This window comes from Pteropus alecto, unplaced genomic scaffold (genome assembly GCF_000325575.1).
Source record: "Pteropus alecto unplaced genomic scaffold, ASM32557v1 scaffold3, whole genome shotgun sequence".
In the NCBI taxonomy this organism is placed as follows: domain Eukaryota; kingdom Metazoa; phylum Chordata; class Mammalia; order Chiroptera; family Pteropodidae; genus Pteropus; species Pteropus alecto.
In genome coordinates this window covers 4,783,421-4,801,720 of record NW_006442484.1, presented here as the reverse complement: position 1 = coordinate 4,801,720, position 18,300 = coordinate 4,783,421, and the positions used below count along the sequence as shown (strand labels likewise).

The window sequence follows — 18,300 nt, the reverse complement described above, 5'->3', positions numbered from 1 at the left end:
ACTTCCACTTTTAAAACCCAGACAATACTTACAGAGTAATTTCCTGGGGCGTGGAACTTAAAGTGCTAAAACCAGAAAGATGCTAGAAAATTGGGCAGAGTTGGGTCCCTATTCAGGGGGAAAGGCTAGGGTGATGGCCTGCGCCCGAGCTGGGGCCACCCGGGACAGTTGGGAGAAGTGTAGTTTCACTGCTCATGGCCACAGCCCATCTCCCCTGTGGTCCTGGAAGGTGGGGTCTTCGAAGAGTCTGCAGAGGAGCAGGTGGTGGCCAAGCAAAAATATGGATGGAGGGGATCCTGGAGGATGTGTGTTAAGGGCATGGGGTGTGGGAAGCAGTCAGTCCTTCATTTCTGTTTGAAGTCAGAAAGGGTCGGGAGATGAGGCTTGAGAGCTGGTCAGTAGGACCAGGTGATTCAGGGCCTTGGGGTGACGGATGAAGAGGAATAACTAGACAGTTTGAGTAGAGCTAATGGCCAGCCCTTGGAAGGGGCATTGTGAGCTTAGGTATAGCTTTGAAGCTACAGAGCAAGCCCACTGCCTTGACTTAGAATGTAGGTTTATTTGGGGGCTTTGGAGGCTTTTGGAGAATATGAAGAAGTTAAAAGTTTTCCCAAGTCCCACTTTTGAGGAACAATTTCATAAACTTCCTGCTGCTTTCAGGACAGCACTTCTGTTTGAATGATGTTAATAATCTTGTCTATGAAGAAAAAGGGTTCAGTAGTCCAGTGAGCTGGAGAATGGAGAACACCAGCTTAAATAGAACTGAGCAGGAGTCTTTGAGGGCCTGCTTTTACTTATTTATATCTAATTATAAAGTACCTGAGCTGTTAATGAGCTGGGGAGACATGTGAATCTCAGGAGGAAACAGCAGCCTACACTCCCAAACCTAGCCATTCCTGAAGTATAGTTTGGGGTCACAATTGTGACCAGTGGAGCCAGTGCAGGGTTTAGAGTAAGGATGGAGAAGCATCGCATTTCAAAACCTCCCCTGAGAGAAGGAAAGCACTGGCCATATCCTGTCCCCTTGCCTGAGTCTTTAGGTGGCTTCTTCCCTGGGCATTTCCTCTGACTCTCCTGGTTGCTTGAAGGGTTCCTGGACAGCTCACCTGCAATGATGGCGATGTCCATTGGGGTCCAGGCCATCCCGGTGTCAGACTCTATAAACAGAACAGAAGAGCCTAAGTTGAGAGAGGAAGTTCCCCGACACTAGCAGCATCTCAGCTGAACCTGCAGCGTTTGCTCACATGCGAGCAGCTTTATCAACGGGCCCAGAATGCACAGGAAACAGTGTGTTGCATGGATAGGCCTCTGGCCAGGGGTGCACAGAGCTGAGTCCAGGCTTTGCTTGGCCACTGGAGAGCACAGTGTGAACCATTGGTGGGGCCAGACACAGTTATGGCACCTCTGGGATTATGCAAGTGTGTGTGAAGATTGGGCTCCCTGCTGTATCCTTGACCGAGAGTGGTGCCTACACCTGGCAGATGCTCAATAGACACCTGAAGTGGCATGAAAGTGAACCCCACTGTTGTGTTTAGTGTCTATCACCATCTGTCTTTTGGGCCTCAGTTTTTCTCATGATAATAGTAAAACCAGACCATTTGTGGGGTGTCCACACATGTCAGATGTTAGTTTAGTTGCCTTCCATCTGTCGTATCACATGGTCTTCATAGCAATCCTATGACATAGATGGTATTATTAGCCCATTTCACAGGTAGAACACTGAGGCACAGAAAATGACATGCCTACAGTCGCACTGCTCATCCAGTTGTAGCCGAGACTGAGCCTGCACCCTCACTTCTGGGGTGCATTCTCTTTTTTCTCTCGAAGACCCTCCGGGAGGGCTCCCATCTGGAGGTCCCTCCTTGAGACCCCTCTCCAGGTCTGTGCATCCAATTCTCTGTAGGAAGGGACACCTGTGGCACTCTGAAAGTTACTGAAGGCATTTTTCTGAAGCTTAGTGGTCTGGCCAGAGGGCTAGGATCTCGAGTAGAGCAGGAATCTGCCCATTACCTTGAGCTGCTACACAGTGTGTCTCCTCTCTCCTTTGGGAGATAAGTGATAGGAAGGATTTATTAGACCATGGAAATATCAATGTTAACATGGAAATCTCATGTTCCCATTACAACAACTACACATATTAAAACAGAGAGGGCTACTTCATAATAGTAATCATTTCTGCTCAGATAATCACTTTAATTATAGTGCAAAAAGGTCATTCTCCGCAGCACAGCTGACAGATGACTCTTTCTGATAAAAAAGAGGCTGTTGGTACCAGGGGACACAGTGGTAGGAGTGAAGCAGAGGCTCCAGGCTGGAAGACCTCACGGAGACCCAGGCTAGGGGTTCTGGGGCAAGCATGGAGCCTGGAGGTGAGAAGGATAAATAAGGCCTCAAGTCAGTGGAGAGAGAGAGCTGGCACATACCAGGAGTTGAGGCAGTGGGAGGGAGACAGAGGAAGGAGGAGAGCTGAGCATTCAATGCTCTCCACAGTCATGAGACTTGAGGCAGTGGATGATGGACTCTGTGATCCAGGGCAGACAAGTGCAACATCATTTAGCATCTAACACATAGCAGGTAATAAATGTTTACTAAAAGCATGATTGGAGGAATACATGCACACATGCAGGAATTAATGGACTCAGAGACTGCTGTTCTGGACTCTACTCAATCACTAAGAACCTCACAGTTCAGGAAGAAAGAATAGCACTTACTTAAGTTAGCATGGGTGGTTACACAAGCCCAAATACCCAGGATTCCATTAGGAATTTTCCAGGTGAAAAAGAGGCATTTTTTTTTTTTATGATCAGATCTGCATTTATTTACTAGAATTTATTTTCAGTTACAGTTGACATATATTATATATTTCAGGTGTATAACATAGACATTAGACATTTATATACCTTATGAAGTGATCACCTGGATAAGTCTGGTATCTTTCTGACACCAAACAGTTATTACAATATTATTGACTATATTCCCTATGCTGTCATTTTACATCTCTGTGACTATTTTTATAATTGGCAATTTATACTTCTTAATCCCTTTCACCTTTTCACCCTTACCTCCAACTCCTGTCCCATCCTGTGTCGACCAATTTTTTTTCCTATATCTATGAGTTTATTTGTTTTGTTTGTTCATTTATTTTCCTTTTTAGATTCTGCATATAAGTAAAATCACATGGTATTTGTCTTTCTCTGTCTGACTTATTTCACTTAGCATAATACCCTCTAGGTTGTAAATGATAAAATATCATTCTATTTTATGGTTGAGTAATATTCCATTGTATATATGTACCACCTTATCTTCATCCATTCATGTATAGATGGACACTTAGGTTGCTTCCATATGTTGGCTATTGTAAATAATGATGCAATGAACATAGGGGTGCATATGTCTTTTGAATTAGTGTTTCAGATTTCTTCAGATAAATACACAGAAGTGGAATTGCTGAATGATAAAGTAGCTCTATTTTTAACTTTCTGAGGAAACTCTGTACTGTTTTCCATAGAGGTTGTACTAATTTACAATCCCATTAACAGTGCACCAGAGTTCCCTTTTCTTCACATTCTCCACAACACTCGTTTGTTGATTTATTGATGACAGCCATTCTGACAGGTGTGAGGTAATATTTCATTGTGGTTTTAATTTGCATTTACCTGATGATTAGTGATGTTGAGCATCTTTTCATATGTTTATTAGCCATTTGTATGACCTCTTTAAAGAAATGTCTATTCCATTCCTCTGCCAATTTTTTAATTGGATTGTTAATTTTATTGGTGTTAAGTTGTATATGTTCCTTATATGTTTTGGACATTAACCCCTTATTGGTTGTATCATTGGCAAATATCTTCTCCCATTCAGTAGGTTCTCTTTTCGTTTTTTTGAGGTTGCTTTTGATGTGCAAAATCTTTTTAGTTTGATGTAGTCCCATTTGTTTATTTTTTTCTTTTGTTACCCTTGCCTCAGGAAACATATCCAAAAAAATAGTACTAAGAGCATTGTCAAACAGTTTGCTACCTATGTTTTCTTCTAGGAGTTTTATGGTTTCAGGTTTTACATTTGTCTTTAAATCCATTTTGAGTTTATTCTTGTATATGATGTAAGATAATGTTCTAATTTCATTTCTTTGCATGTGACTGTCCAGTTTTCCCAACATTATTTATTGAAAAGACTGTCTTTACCCCATTGTATATTTGTCATAGATTAACTGACCATATAGGTGTGGGTTTATTTATGGTCTCTTCTGTTCCATTGATCTATGTGTCTGTTTTCATGCCAGTGCCACGCTGTGTTGCTTACTATACCTTGTAGTATAGTTTGATATCAGTTAGCATGACATCTCCAACTTTGTTCTTCTTTCTCAATATTACTTGGCTATTTATGGTCTTTTATGGTTCCATATAAATTTTGGATTATATGTTCTAGTTCTGTGAAAAATGTCATTGGCATTTTGATTGCATTTAATCTGTAGATTGCTTTGAGTAACTTGGATATTTTAACAATATTAATTCTTCCTATCCATGAGCATGATATAGCCTTCCATTTATTTGTATCTTCTTCTAGCTCTTATTTTAATGTCTTAATAGTTTTCTGAGTAATTTTACATCCTTGGTTAAATTTATTCATAGGTATTTTATTTTTTCATGCAATTGTAAATGGAATTGTTTTCTTAATTTCTCTTTCCAATAGATTATTTGTGTATAAAAATGCAACTGCTTTCTGAATATTAATTTTATATCCTGCTACTGAATTCATTTATCAGTCCTAATAGTTTTTTGGTGGATTCTTTAGAGTTTTCTATATATAATATCATGTTATCTATAAATAATGACAGTTTACTTTTTCTTTTCCAATTTGGATGCTTTTTATTTATCTTTCTTGCCTGATTGCTGTGGCTAGGCTTCTAATACTATGTTGAATAGAAGTGGTGAAAGTAGACATCTTTGTTTTAGTCCCAGTCTTTCAAAAAAAAGTTTTCAGCTTTTTGCCATTGCATATGATGTTAGCTGTGGGTTTGTCATATGTGGCCATTATTATGTTGAAGTGTGTTCCCTCTATCCCCACTTTGCTGACAGTGTTTATCATAAATGGATGTTGAATTTTGTCAAATATTATTTTTGCTTTATTGATGTGATCATATGATTTATATCCTTCATTTTATTTATGTGGTGAATCATGTTAATTGATTTGCTGATATTGAACCAACTTTGCATCCCAGGAATAAATCCCACTTGATCATGGTGTCTGATCTTTTTAATATATTGCTGAATTAGTTTTTTAAGAATTTGTTGAGGATTTTTTCTCATATGTTCTTCAGAGTTATTGACCTATAATTTTCTCTTTTCAATATCTTTGTTTGGTTTTGGTATCAGGATCAATCTGGCCTCATAAAATCAGTTTGGGAGCCTTCCCTCCACTTAAGTTATTTGGGATAGTTTGAGAAGGATAGGTATTAATTCTTCTTTGACTGTTTGGTAAAATTCACCTCTGAAGCCATCTGGTCCAGGAGTTTTGTTTATTGAGAGTTTCTTGATTACCGATTTGATTCCATTAGTAGTTATCAGTCTGTTCAGATTTTGTTTCCTCCTGATTCAGTCTTAGAAATTTGTATGTTTCTAGGAATTTATTTCTATTTCTCTCAGGTTGTCCAATTTGTTGGCATGAGTTGTTTGTAGTATTTTCTAATAATCCTTTGCATTTTGTGGTATCAGTTGTCGCGTCTCTTCATTTCTTATTTTGTTTAAATATTTTGTTTAAAATTGAAGGGACCCTATACCCAAACCTATGCAATGGCATACTGGAAGCACTCTGGCAGGCGAACCAGACTGGAGGCAGATGGGACCTGGGACCTTTGAGGGATCACCACTTGAGCCTCCCAACATGGCCTCTCCAAGCTTAGGTCCACCAAGGGTTATGGTGGACAGAAAAGCTGCTCTCCATGCCCCAAACTCCTCTAATTTTTGCTTGATTCTAGGGTAGTGATGCTTCAGCATCACCAGAACTGTCACATAGATCAGAATTGGCACAGAATCTCTGGCCTGTCTGGGAAGATGGGGATGATGTAAGATATCAGTTCTCAAAGTGTGGTCCCTGGAACAACAGCATTTCCTGGGAGCCTGTTAGAAATGCAAATTCTCAGGTTCTACCCCAGACCTACTGTATCAGAAATGCTGGGGCTGAGGCCTAGCAATCTATGGTAACAGGCCTCCAGGTGATTCTGATATATGCTCAGGGTTGAGAGATGCTGGTATAAGAGAAGCCATCCCAGAAGGGAACTATCAGGATTGGCCCTTGAAGGATAAACAGGAGTTTGCTACACAGACAACAATGTGAACATTCCAGGCAGAGACACTCCAGTGCTCCCCTTTTCCTAGTTCTCAGTTTTCTCTCCAAATGTTTGCTCACCATCCAAGACACTGAAGTTCTATAGCCTGGATTTTGATATCTTGCCTTTGGAGATGGTGGGATAAGCACCCTCACTGGTTACATACCCTTGTGGTTTTTTAGCCAGCAGCAGTGATACTGGATATTTGGAAAGGCTATCAGGAATAAGCTCTGATCCCACCCAGGAAGTTGACAGGTTAGTGTGTGATTGAATTAGGAGCCTGGAATGGAAGTTAATCTCTGGCTGGGGCTGAAAAGTAAGTACGTGCTTGGGTAAATGATACTGAGCTCAGGAACTTGAGTGGGTGGCGGGGGTGGGTCAGTTGGCAGCCAAAGCGGAGCAAGGTGTTATTTATGGTCAAATGTGGATGTGAGATCCACAGCAGAGCAAGGTGATATTTATGGTCAAATGTGGATGTGAGATCAGAATTAGACAACTGTCTAGCCCGAGATTGGACAGACATGAGAGGCCTCAACATTTTTCGTAGAGACCCAAAATTACTCAGAAAACTATTAAGACATTAGCTCTCTTTAAGATTGCAATGCCCCTGGCACAAAAAAGCTCTACCAGTCTCAGAACCACATGGAGCTCATAGCTCCATGCCCAGCATTGCACAGTTTGCCTGGCACTAAATAACAGTTGTTGAATGTTACTTGAAAGCCTAGACCCTTCTAGAGAATTGAGAAATCAAACTGTGCCTTGCACTGTCCACATTATTGTGATGACAGCTTTGGTTCAAATCCTGGCTTGACCAATTAATAGCAATGTAATCAGCAAAATGTTTGCTAACTTTAGTTTCTGCATGAATAAAACAAGGATAACAGTATCCACCTTGTGGAAGGGATTAGAAATAATAAATATTATATATATAATGTAGACAATAACTACATGGCACATAGCTTGGAATAGGTGTTTACTAAGTTGTAGCCACTATTTTGATTCTGATTCTTCTTATTATTCCTTTTCGCATGTAATTCAATGCTGATCACCTAAGCGACCAATTGACAGATGCAGTGAGTCCATGCAGAGGATGGGCACTAGTTATGGGTTTCTAGCATTGTTTCTCAGCTGACTGAGAAACAATACCTGGGTGCCTAGTGTCTCTGTGTTCCCACATTGCTGCAGGGATCAGGGGAGTTTCCAAGAAACGAAGAGTGAGTCTTCGACCTTAGGAGCTTATGGTGTCTCTGGGAAATGTGACTGTGACATATGAATTTTATTTAGGGCAGTGTTTGTCAAACAGTAAGTCCCAACTCACTGGTGGGTCTTAATGTGTGTGTGTGTGTGTGTGTGTGTGTGTGTGTGTGTGTGTGTGTGTGTGTGTGTGTGAGAGAGAGAGAGAGAGAGAGAGAGAGAGACAGGGAGAGAGAATGAGAGAATAGCTTAGAAAGTATCAGCAGTTTTCATACGCAGTCAGAGTACTGTTTGGTGGAGCTTTGATTTATGCACACACTCCATAAGCATAGGGGCCTAAGTCACGATGTAAAGGGTCTTTCTTACTGAGGGTTGCACTCACCATCATGTTCAGGACCGTGATTTACAATAACACTATAAGAGGGAATAAACCGAATCCTTAGTTCTACAGTGTTTTGTTAAGGGAAGCCCAACGAAAAGATCAAACAATGAGCAGGCGGATGGAGAACAAAGCCCAGCTTCATGCAGAGAAAAGCTGATGTGGCTGATGGCAGTGGCTAAGCTGTGCAACAACTCTAGGCTTCTGAACTTCCGATGCGGCCATCCAGCTGCGAGCCTCTCTACAAGGTCAGCTCCATGACCATATGGCTGAGTGCAGGGAAAACAGATGCTTCCCCTGAGATGGTGGATCCTGAGAGAGAGAGGAAAGGGAAGTGCTGTCCTGCTCTTTCACTCACCACTTCCTATAAGGGGCAGTGGGGATGCAGGCTGGCACAGTCTAGGAGGCCTTGGGGAAATGCCAGGTGTGGGAAGAACGTTCCTGGACTTTGGAAGTGATAGTACGTGTCTTGGGGGCAGAGGAGAAGAAAGAGCACTGCGTTTGTTCTCTGTACATTTAGTCGGTGAAGGCGCTAGCCATAGCTGCCACTTATGCTCCCTTATTTTAATCCTACAGCAAGCCAACAAAAGGGAATGGGTTCTCCTTTCTTTAAGTTATAGATAATAAAATGTATGCTCAAAGAGGTCAAGTAATTTGTTGAAATCTCACAGCCCTAAAGGGCAGCGCCTGTGTTTTAAACTGGGATTTCCTAGCACAAAACATCTGCTGCCAGGGCTGGGAATGGCTTTTCTCTGGTGCAATCTGCAGTTTGGCTGCAGTCCAATCCCTGCTGGTGCTACAGGTCCACAGGGTGGCTAGACGCCTGTCCTCTGGTCAAGGCAGCAGTCACTGGGAGGCAGCAGGGCACATGGGTACTGCCCTCCATGTAGGCTGACAGCTTGGGCTCAGCTAACAGGATGCAGGAATTCAGCAGCAGCTGGATCCTGGGGGAGAGGGGCAGTGGTGTTTCTCAGATGTTGACAGAGAGCAGTGGTCAAGTGCTGGCTCCAGGGACAAAAGCTGACCCTCCTCTGTGGCCATGAAGACCCTCCCTTCTCCTTTGTTTGCAGATGAAGTGCTCTTCTTTCTTGCAAGGCTCTACCTTCATACCTCCCACCCACAGCTAATGGCTTTTCCTTCTGTCTCAGAGGTGGTGGAGAGAGTGCACACATCCTGTTTCCCATCGCCCACGTAATCCAGCAAAGTTGAGGAATTCAGGCATGGGGCAGAGGACTTGGAGGAGTGAGTTCCTCTAGTGGAGAGTGAGAATGGTTTCAGACTAGGAGGCCTGGGCATTCTGGAAAGAGGGAAATTATTCTATCCTTAAATCATGAAGGGAAACAGGTTTGTCATAGCATCCTTTGAGAGTTCATCACGACACGGTGTCCATGACAGCTGTGTAGTGGCAGCCACATCTATTGCTTGATGATTTGCCAAGCTTTGTGGTACTCACCGAGAGCATTCTAGTTCAAGGAACTTACAAATTTGCTTGGAAAAGTCACTTTACCAACTTCTCTCAGATGGAGATGCCTTGGGGTGAGTCTGATTTAGGTTCTGGAGGAGGACAGCTACTGGGACAGGGCCAGGAAGAGTTCTCGGCTCACATTAGAGTTTCTTGTTTTTGCTCTAGATTCTGGCTTCAAAGTCCTTATGCAAGTAAAATAGAAATAACTTGACATTTGAAGTTTATTAAATAGATTTTCTTTTTGGTAGGAAAAAGGTCAAATACATTTACTTTTCTTTGATGGTTTGTTGTTATCATTCTTTAAAAGATGTAGCATTCAAGCTACAACTGGAAAAGAACTCAGGATATAAGTGCCCAAAGACATAAATGAACAGCTTATTATTATCCATCCATCCACTTCTCTTTTAAGCCATCAGTGCTGGCTGAGCAGTGAACACTTGCCTAACCCTAGACTCAAAGGGAAGTGGAGAGGATGGGGTTTTAACTCAGGAAGCTTATGACTTGGGTGAGAAGATGTGACGTATTTATATGAAAGGGTTAAACCCTCTGTGTGATAAAGTATCAAAACGAGCAATACAGATGTATCTGGGATGATAGGGAAGACTCAACCATCAGCTCCAGTCCCAGGATTCCAAGATTCTGTGACAGTGAAGAAGCACATGATTCTGTTTGCTCGTTACTTCCTTCAGCAGGCTTTTTCCAGCACCTACTACATTCCAGCAATGTGCTCCTTAAAGCAAGGATCCTGACTTCAAGGAACTTACTATGTAGCAGACAGAGACAAATACATCTGTGGGTAAGTTCAGAAGGGGTAGTTCTCTTTTGTTCTCAGGAAAGGCTTCCTTGAAGAGGACAACCCCAGGCTGGCCTATTGAGAGCTGGGGTCTAGCAATGCCAACATGAGAACTGGGCACAGTGTTAAGCAAAGGACATGAGGGAAAGTTCATGCTGGAGTGGTCAGCAGGGCTTCTGGGCCTATCTGCCATGATTCCTGGCCATCGTCTGTCAGGGGCTGGGCACCAGGCAGTGGCTGGTTGTATGCTGGAGGACTTAACCTACTTGCATCCTCCACGCTTCCTATCTGTGTAAAAAGCATGTGCACATTTACCTTGTTTGCAGACTGGATTCACAGGACAAAGTGGTACCTGGCCAGGCAAGGCTGATGTGAATTTGATCACCTTGGTCAGGATGTGCCTGCCAGTCTGAAAGTCAGTGATTGTCCTCACTGTCCCTGAGTATCACCTTATAAACAACTTCCCCATTCCCAGGGACACCAAAATGCTATGAAATGTAATTATGGTGCTCTGACACCCATAAAATGATCCAACTACATTTTCTTCCTCCAAGCCATGCTCCTGTCTTCCCGGCTGCTACAGTATCTGCTGCTACTGTATGAAACCAGGATGGATGTCTGGCAGGTCCTGAAGCCTTGGAGGCTGCAACACACTCACCACGTCAAAATACTGCATGGTGGTTAAAGTGCTGAGGCCTTCCAGGCCAGGAGGTAAGGAGATGTGGCCTCTCTACACCAGAGAAGAAAGCAATCCTGGCATCAGTAAACTGGAGAAGAGCAGAAACTCAACAATCAGAGCAGATCGTAGGCAATGTCTCTTCCATGTCTATACCCTGGATCCTTGCTTGGAAGTGTTTCACATTCAGGCATTTGTTTTGGAGGTGTGCTCACTGGAGGGGACTGGAAAGAATGGTGAAGATGTCACGACTCACAATCCAGAGTATCTGATTCCAGAGTTTTTCCACCAATATCTCCCTGCTTTTGTCCCTAGTGTTTTTCTAACAGAGCCTTATTTGAACACAATGACCAGTCTGCCTCAGTTGAGCCATGGGGTCTAAGTAATAGGAAAGAATGCTTTGTCTACATTCTTGGGCCAGAGTACAAAAAAAAAAAAAAAAAAAAAAAAAAAAAAAAAAGCATGACAACATTCATAGGAAAGTGCTAAATTGTGGATAAGAAGAAAATAGATTAATGTATTTACTATCGCTGAGTACAAAACACAAGGCCCTAAAGGAGCAAGGAATTAAATACCCTCAGGAGACTGATTAGTTTTCTCAAGTGGTGCTGTGTTCCACCTTTTCATCTTGAGGTGGGATTATACCTATAGTGTCAGATGGAATTTCTCAGGCAAGTTATCTCAACTCTGGAGACTCCTTTCCCTCATCTGCAAAATAGAGACAGTAAAACCCCAGCCTAATAGGGTTCCTGTGGGTTGACAGCTATAGCACTAGCTCTCAAACTTGAGTATGCATCAGAATTGCCTAGGGATTTGTTATACCACAGAACACCAAACCACTGTCCCCACTGCTCCAGATTCTGAGTCAGCAGGTCTGGGTGGGCCCAAGAATGTGCATTTCTAACATATTCCCAGGTGATACTGCTCATCCAGGAGTCCCCCTCTGGAGAACCACTGAACTTGTGACTGTAAGAGTAGCTACAGACCCCATAGCTCTGTTCAAGTGCTATTACACAGCACCCTTTTGTATAAACTAGGAGGCCTGGTACCCCCTCAGCAATGTAACTAAAAAGTGACAGTCACAGCTGCTCTCGCCACAACTCTGAGCTCAGTGTCTTTTCTTCAAGAGTCGGCTAATATAGTTGGAGAGCTGGCACAGTAAATTCTGAGTATTTGCCACTTCTGCCAACTCCCCTGCCTTTGTTGACCCCAGAATGATCTGGGTGAGAGGACAAGGAGCTTTGTGCCAGGGTCAGGTAGGAGCACATGCCCTCTGATCAATGACTGATCAAGGGCTGCAGTTGTCACTGGGCTATCATCTACAAAACCCTAATGTTTCTCAATACCTAAGCTATGTAATGAGCTATGCTTGTTTATAGGAACTGAAAAAGATTTCCAACCACAAAGACCAAGATGGTGAAGGGGCATCGGAGCAAAGACGATGGTGCGCAAAAGGGCGGAGTGCAACAGGAGAATAACCAGGCATGCCTAAGAGCTTAATCATTCCATGCCACAGCCTATAAATTCAGAAGCCTCCTCCCAGTTGGGAGGAAGGTGCCATTACAGCATTGACTCACATTTCTCTATTCCTTAATCAAAAAATTAAGTTTCTGCTCTGCTTTACTGAACTCAGTTTCCTTCTATTGGAGTGAATGGCACTGGGCAGAGAAAGACCTTGGTGTGGGTCCCTAACCCAGAAGAGTCAGTAGTAAATTTTGGTGACTATGGAAGGACTGTCCTTGGCCTGCTGGCATGACTCACTCCTCACACCCTGGGGTTTTGTCCAGCTCCTATGGGAAAAGCAGTGAACAGTGGCAGCTCGTCTCAGGCTAACTCTCCCATGTTCCTGAACAGCCTTGGAGGGTGGGTAAAGAGGGCCCATGGACAGAGAGGGACCATGGCAGTTCTTTCTGTTATCCAGCTGTCAGAATCATGCCACTGACTATCATGATTAGGCAACTGTGGCTGCGTCGGGGGCACCTGTCTTCTGCCACTTCGTGAGGGTTTGCAACACATTGGTTCCACGAGCTGATTAAAAAATTACTTTTGGTTTAGCATCAGAAAGGATATAGGGCAAAGGAAGCCCTCATTGAGGTTCTAGATCCAGTCTGGACGGGACAAATTGAGAGAGGGGAGAAGCCCCTCCAGAGAGGAGAAAATCTCCAAGAGGAATTGACTCCATCCAGTGCAGATGAGTCAAGGAGGAAGAGAAGCTTCTTTTAAAATAATTCGTTCAGTCCAGTGGGGACAAATTAAGGAAAGGGATGCCTGACCCAAACAGGGAAGCATCAGGGATGCCTGACTACAAGTAAAAGGTAAGAACAATTAGTCAAAGAGTCTTTTGTTTCTTCCTGCTTGCCATTCTGGCATCTCCTTTGTGTCCTGTTTGTTCCTTTCCCTTCAAATCAGGAGGGCTCTGGGAGGTCCTTTTCCTCCCAACAACACCTACTGAAAGTACAGTTCTCTCTGATTGGAGAGACATCCTACCCGACGGACCAGGTAAGAACTCCTTGAGAGTCTCGTCTCTCACTAGTCCTTGTCTGGTGAAGGGCCAGTTACCTCATATTCACCAATCAGAGCCAAGGACTTTCTGACCAGATCTGTTCCCTAAAAGAGATTACCAGCAGAATATTAGGTTTAGAAATTGGGTGATTAAATCAAATTCAGCCTGAAATTATCCCTACCTCCTTCCTCTGGGACACCTTATTCATGAAAGGCATCGACATCTCAGATGTGGGGGAATTCTAGAAATCCCTATCAGGCAATCCAGCAACCCCTGATTCTTATGTCTGTTGTCTGGATTCAGTCCCAACATCCACACTCCATTTGGGGTGAATCCCAGGCTTCGTGGGTAGGGATCCTTATTTGGATTAGGCCATGTGGCATCGGCATGCCCACAGATCATAAGAACCTTCCTGTAGGGAGTTGGAGGCAAATCCAGAACAAAAGATCTAAGGTATAGGGTATCCTCAGGTGTCAATCACCTGGAAGAGTGACACCTGGGCTGCATCCTAAAACCTTGGAAGCTATTCAGTTATCATCCATTAACTAAAAAACAATTTGTCTTTTTCTGTAACATGGTCTAGTCCAAATCTAAACTGGAAGACAGGGAAAACATGGCCCACTAAAGGGTCTCTAAATTATAATACAATCCTCCAGTTAGGCTTGTTTTGCCAAAGAACAAAGAAATGGGACAAAATTCCTTATATTCAGGTTATTATGGCTCTCTATTAAAATAAGGACCTCCAAAAGCAATTCAAATTAGAGTTCACTACTGTCATCCCTAAAGAAAAGGAGGCTATCTTGCCAGTATTGGATTCTCTGGCCAAGGATCCTCTAGACTGTCTTCCACCCACTTGACTGTGAGCAACCCCTGCCATTCCAGGTACTCCCACTAACCCCTCCTCTATTGCCACCTCTCTTTCATCATAGTCAAGATCCCTGAGTCCTGGTCCTATATTAAATCCACCTTTGCCTAAACTTTCCACCCTAGGGCCTACTGCCTCTCCCCTTGATGCATCCCTGCTGGGTCTACCCCAACTCAGACCCAGTCTGGCCAGTACTAGGAGTGGAACCAACTATCAGCCTGGGGAAGAACCAACTGCACCCCTAATGGGGAGGTTCCAAAACAGATAACTGGCTTGTAGCCATACAAGTGGAACCTGCCTCCTGGTGCTCCCAAGTAAGACATTTGTCTTGATATACCAATACAGACTTTGACTTTAATGAGCCTGTCAGTGATTTCCTGCCATCCCTATTACATAAAAGGTTGCATGGAATGTACAAATTGCCAACTTTTAGTAGCCAGTAAAGCAGGATTCGGTGATCGCTGCCAAGTAAGCATTGGAATGAGTTGTGATTTCAAGAAATGGGAAAGATGGGCTAAACAGGCAGCCTGGTGCCACAGGGAATGCCACATTTGGACTTGAAACCAGAGGTGCCTTGGACATGGCCCCCAGGACTCAGCTTTGTGGCATTAGTCCAGCAGGGACAAATTTGTAGGCTCCTTGTGAATAGGTGTGAGTGCCTAGTGCAGCGTCTGCATAGATTAGTTATTTAAATATTACTTATTATCATTGTTGACAGTGTTGACATGGCCTCAGACAAACTGGGAATCTCAAAAACAAGCATCTTTAATTCTGCAGTACACTATTGGGCAAATGTGTTTCCCTGAGAATTAAAAACTCCATTTCTAGTAATTGATCCTACAGAAAAAATCTGAAATGGAAACAAAAATTCATGCTCAGGAAAGTGTATTGCAGTATGGTTTAAAGTGGAAAGTGAAAAAAGAGAACAATCTAAATGTTCCACGTTAGAGATTTGGTTATGTAAATTACGATACACCCATGTGATCAAATATTATGCAGTTACTGAAGTGAAGTATGGGAATTCTTACTGACAAGAGTAAATGCTTACAGTATGATTTAGGGGAAAAGAATAGGACTGGTAAATGTAAATAATGTTAATTACTTTGAAAAGTTTTAGAAAAAGCAATGAAAGGAAATACATTTGAGATGTTGAGGTGGTGGCTTCTGGGTGGTGAATGGCGGTTATGGAGGCAGTGTTTTCCCTAAGGTACAGTTTTCCATACTTTCCAAACCATGTACAATAAACATGTGTCACTTTTAAGAACCAGGGGTGAGAGTGGGTCTTCAGAACTGGCTCCCAGAGCTGACCTCAGGCTAGAAGTCTATGCAGGGCCCTCCCCTCCTGACTTGCCTGTCCTACCCTGCACCCCATGGGGTGTTTGTGCTCCTCTACAGTGTCTCCCACAAGCCACCTGGGCCATCACCAGACAGCAAGACTGTGGCCACATTCTCTGAGTGACCTGAGTCTTGTGTTCCCACACCCTTTTCATTCTTAACTGGTAAAGTGACTCTTTAAGTAGACATTTTGATCCCAGTCACGAAGTGTGCAGTGGGGAAAGAGCTGGTGCACTCAGTGATTAGAGCTCCTTCCTTGCTTCTTCATGGCTGCGCTTGTGGATGAGGGAGTTGGGCTGAGGCCTGACTTGAGAAGTCCTCACATAGACACTTGTTTCTGTAGGTGGAGGCTCTGGCCTCTCAGGGACCAGGTCTAAGGTGTGTGTTAGAAATCACAGGGCTGTTGGCCATACGTTTGCTTCTCTGGAGCTCTTTGAGGTCACCATGGAGTCCTGCTCAGGTGGCTTCTCCAGGATCCCCAGGTTCGAACATCTTCCTACAGAAACTGGAAAGGTTTCCCTCACTTCCTAGACTGTCTGAGAGTCCTCTGGCCAGAATTCTCTGATGGGAGGCCTCCACTATCCTTCTGATTTCAGTCTCAGGGGATAGAACCTTATGCACAGACTTAGTTTTTCCTCTTGGCTTCCTGTTTCTTCATCTCTTCCATCTCTTCCTTCTTCTTTATCTGTTGCCAACTTCAATCTCTTCATCCTCATCCATGTAAGGGTTCAGAACTAGTCACTCCAAGATGTGCCTTTGTGTTATGCAGATTGTTTTTGAGCTAAGGGCAACTGAGACTGCAGGCTCAACAAAAACTTCTGCCTCATTAACTACCTGGAGGAATTTAAATTAGGGGCCTTGCCCATAAGAGATTATCAGAGGTAATCTTTTTTGACCTATCTATGGGGCAGAGCAAATTACTGAACACCTGCTCAGTCATTGCAATGATTTCCTCCCCTCTGAAGCCCAAGCTACCTTACCTCAGACTGTCGTATATACCTCTTTTTCTGTCTCTGAACCTCTCACATATGTGATGCTTCTGACTCTCTCATGTATGTAGGGTTCCCATATAGACATGTGTAATTAAATTTGTTTTTTTTCTCTTGTTAATTTGTTTCATATAGATTTAATTATTAGACCAACCTAAAGAACCTTGACGGGTAGAGAAAAGTTTCCTCTTCCCCTACATACATATCCTTTGCTTCTTCTTTTTCAAGGTATAATAAATTTCCTAACAATGATTTTACCCTACACTTTTGGAATCTGTGTTTATTTCCATATTTATCAAGAAGTAGTTGGGTTTGCCCTCTTGAAGCAGTAACCTCTGGGTGTGCCCTACAGATTGGTGTACTAAGCTGAGTGGGCATCAGAGAACATAGGCTGGAAAGATTCTTATCCTCCTTGAAAGTCAACCATTGTAACTTCAAGATTGTTGGGATTGTACCTCAAGGTCACAGAATGTCTCCTCTTTTATAATCACAGGAGAGTAGAGAAGGGTTAGAGGAGTCAAAATGATCTAAGTAACAGTGTAGTAAGCATGTGTTTATCAGTGGCTGGGATCATAGCAACTTTGAATTGGAAATGACCTTGAACACTCATCCTGGCCATCCTGGCCTGGTCCTTCCATTGCTCTACAGCCCCCTTACCACAGCCTTCTACCATGTCCACAGCTTCCCTGGGATTATCAACCCAGCCCTTGATTCTAGCTCTTTCCAACCATGCTGGGTGGCTCTGTGCCCCCAGGACCCAACCCTTCATCTGGCCCTTGTCTTAGTTACATTATCTGTCTGCCAGAGCTCAACACACTGGCCTGGGGGCAGCCATCATTCACTGCTTTTCATGCTGCTTTTGAGGAAAATGTGATACAGATGGACTATAACAAGGCTTTGTTAACAAGTTAATTTTGCACATCTCCTCACCCAGTTAAGTACATGAGTAGTCAAAGTGACTACTTGTTTACAATTTTATTTCCATCCTGGTCTCCTACAGTCATCCATATAGCAGAGAGGTGCTGAGATGAGCATGAGCAGAGAGGAGGGTTCTGTGGCAGGGAAGGCAGCTGAGGAAGAGGAAGAGGCCCTGTAATGGGGGCACAGCTTCTCTCCTCCCCTCACCACCATCAGAACTTGTTCTGTGTGTCTGTCCCTGGCAAGGTGGGTGGATTCTATCACTTTCCAGTTCCTTCCAGGGAGAGAAAAGTCTAGTCAAAGCAAAAGCTTTTATCTCACATCCATTTTATAGCTCTTAAGCAAAATAAGCGAGGCATAGAAAAACAAATGCTGCATGATTCCACTCATGTGAGAAATCTAGAATAATCAGTCATAGAATCAAAGATTGGGATGGTGGTGGTCAGGGGCTGGGGACAGGGGCGTTGATAATCAAAGGGCATGAAGTTTCAGTTAAGCAAGATGAATAAGCTCTAGGGATCTGCTATACAACATTGTACCTACAGTCAAATATAATGTATTGCACAAGTAAATATTTGTTAAAAGGACAGATCTCATGTTAAGTGTTCTCAGCACAATAAAATAAAAAAAAAAAGAGCCCCCACACCAACTTGTGCTCAGCCCGCCTAGTAGGGGAAAGTGCCCTCCAAGCTAGTTCTCTTTTCCTCACCCCTCCCTCCTGGCCAGCTCCGAGCCGCTCAGGACCCCTCCTGAGCTGCAGTGAGAAGAGGATGCCAGGAAAAGGGGAAACTTCTTTCTACTTAACTGGTGGCATGGTTGTTTCATCTTGGCAGGAAGGCCTCTGGTGTGCAGTCCCTT

General features: G+C 43.4%; 1 protein-coding gene across 2 annotated transcripts in view; it reads right to left on the bottom strand.

Annotated features, from left to right (window-relative positions):
* GYPC (glycophorin C (Gerbich blood group)) overlaps positions 1 to 18,300 on the bottom strand; it is a 50,877-nt gene that overhangs the window by 1,089 nt on the left and 31,488 nt on the right. The window contains exon 2 of one of the 2 annotated variants that reach the window (XM_025039528.1): positions 1,029 to 1,157. In XM_025039528.1, coding sequence (XP_024895296.1) covers positions 1,029 to 1,157 — 129 coding nt within the window. The remainder of the gene's footprint in view (positions 1 to 1,028; positions 1,158 to 18,300) is intronic. The other variant, XM_006920992.3, reaches the window with a different exon arrangement.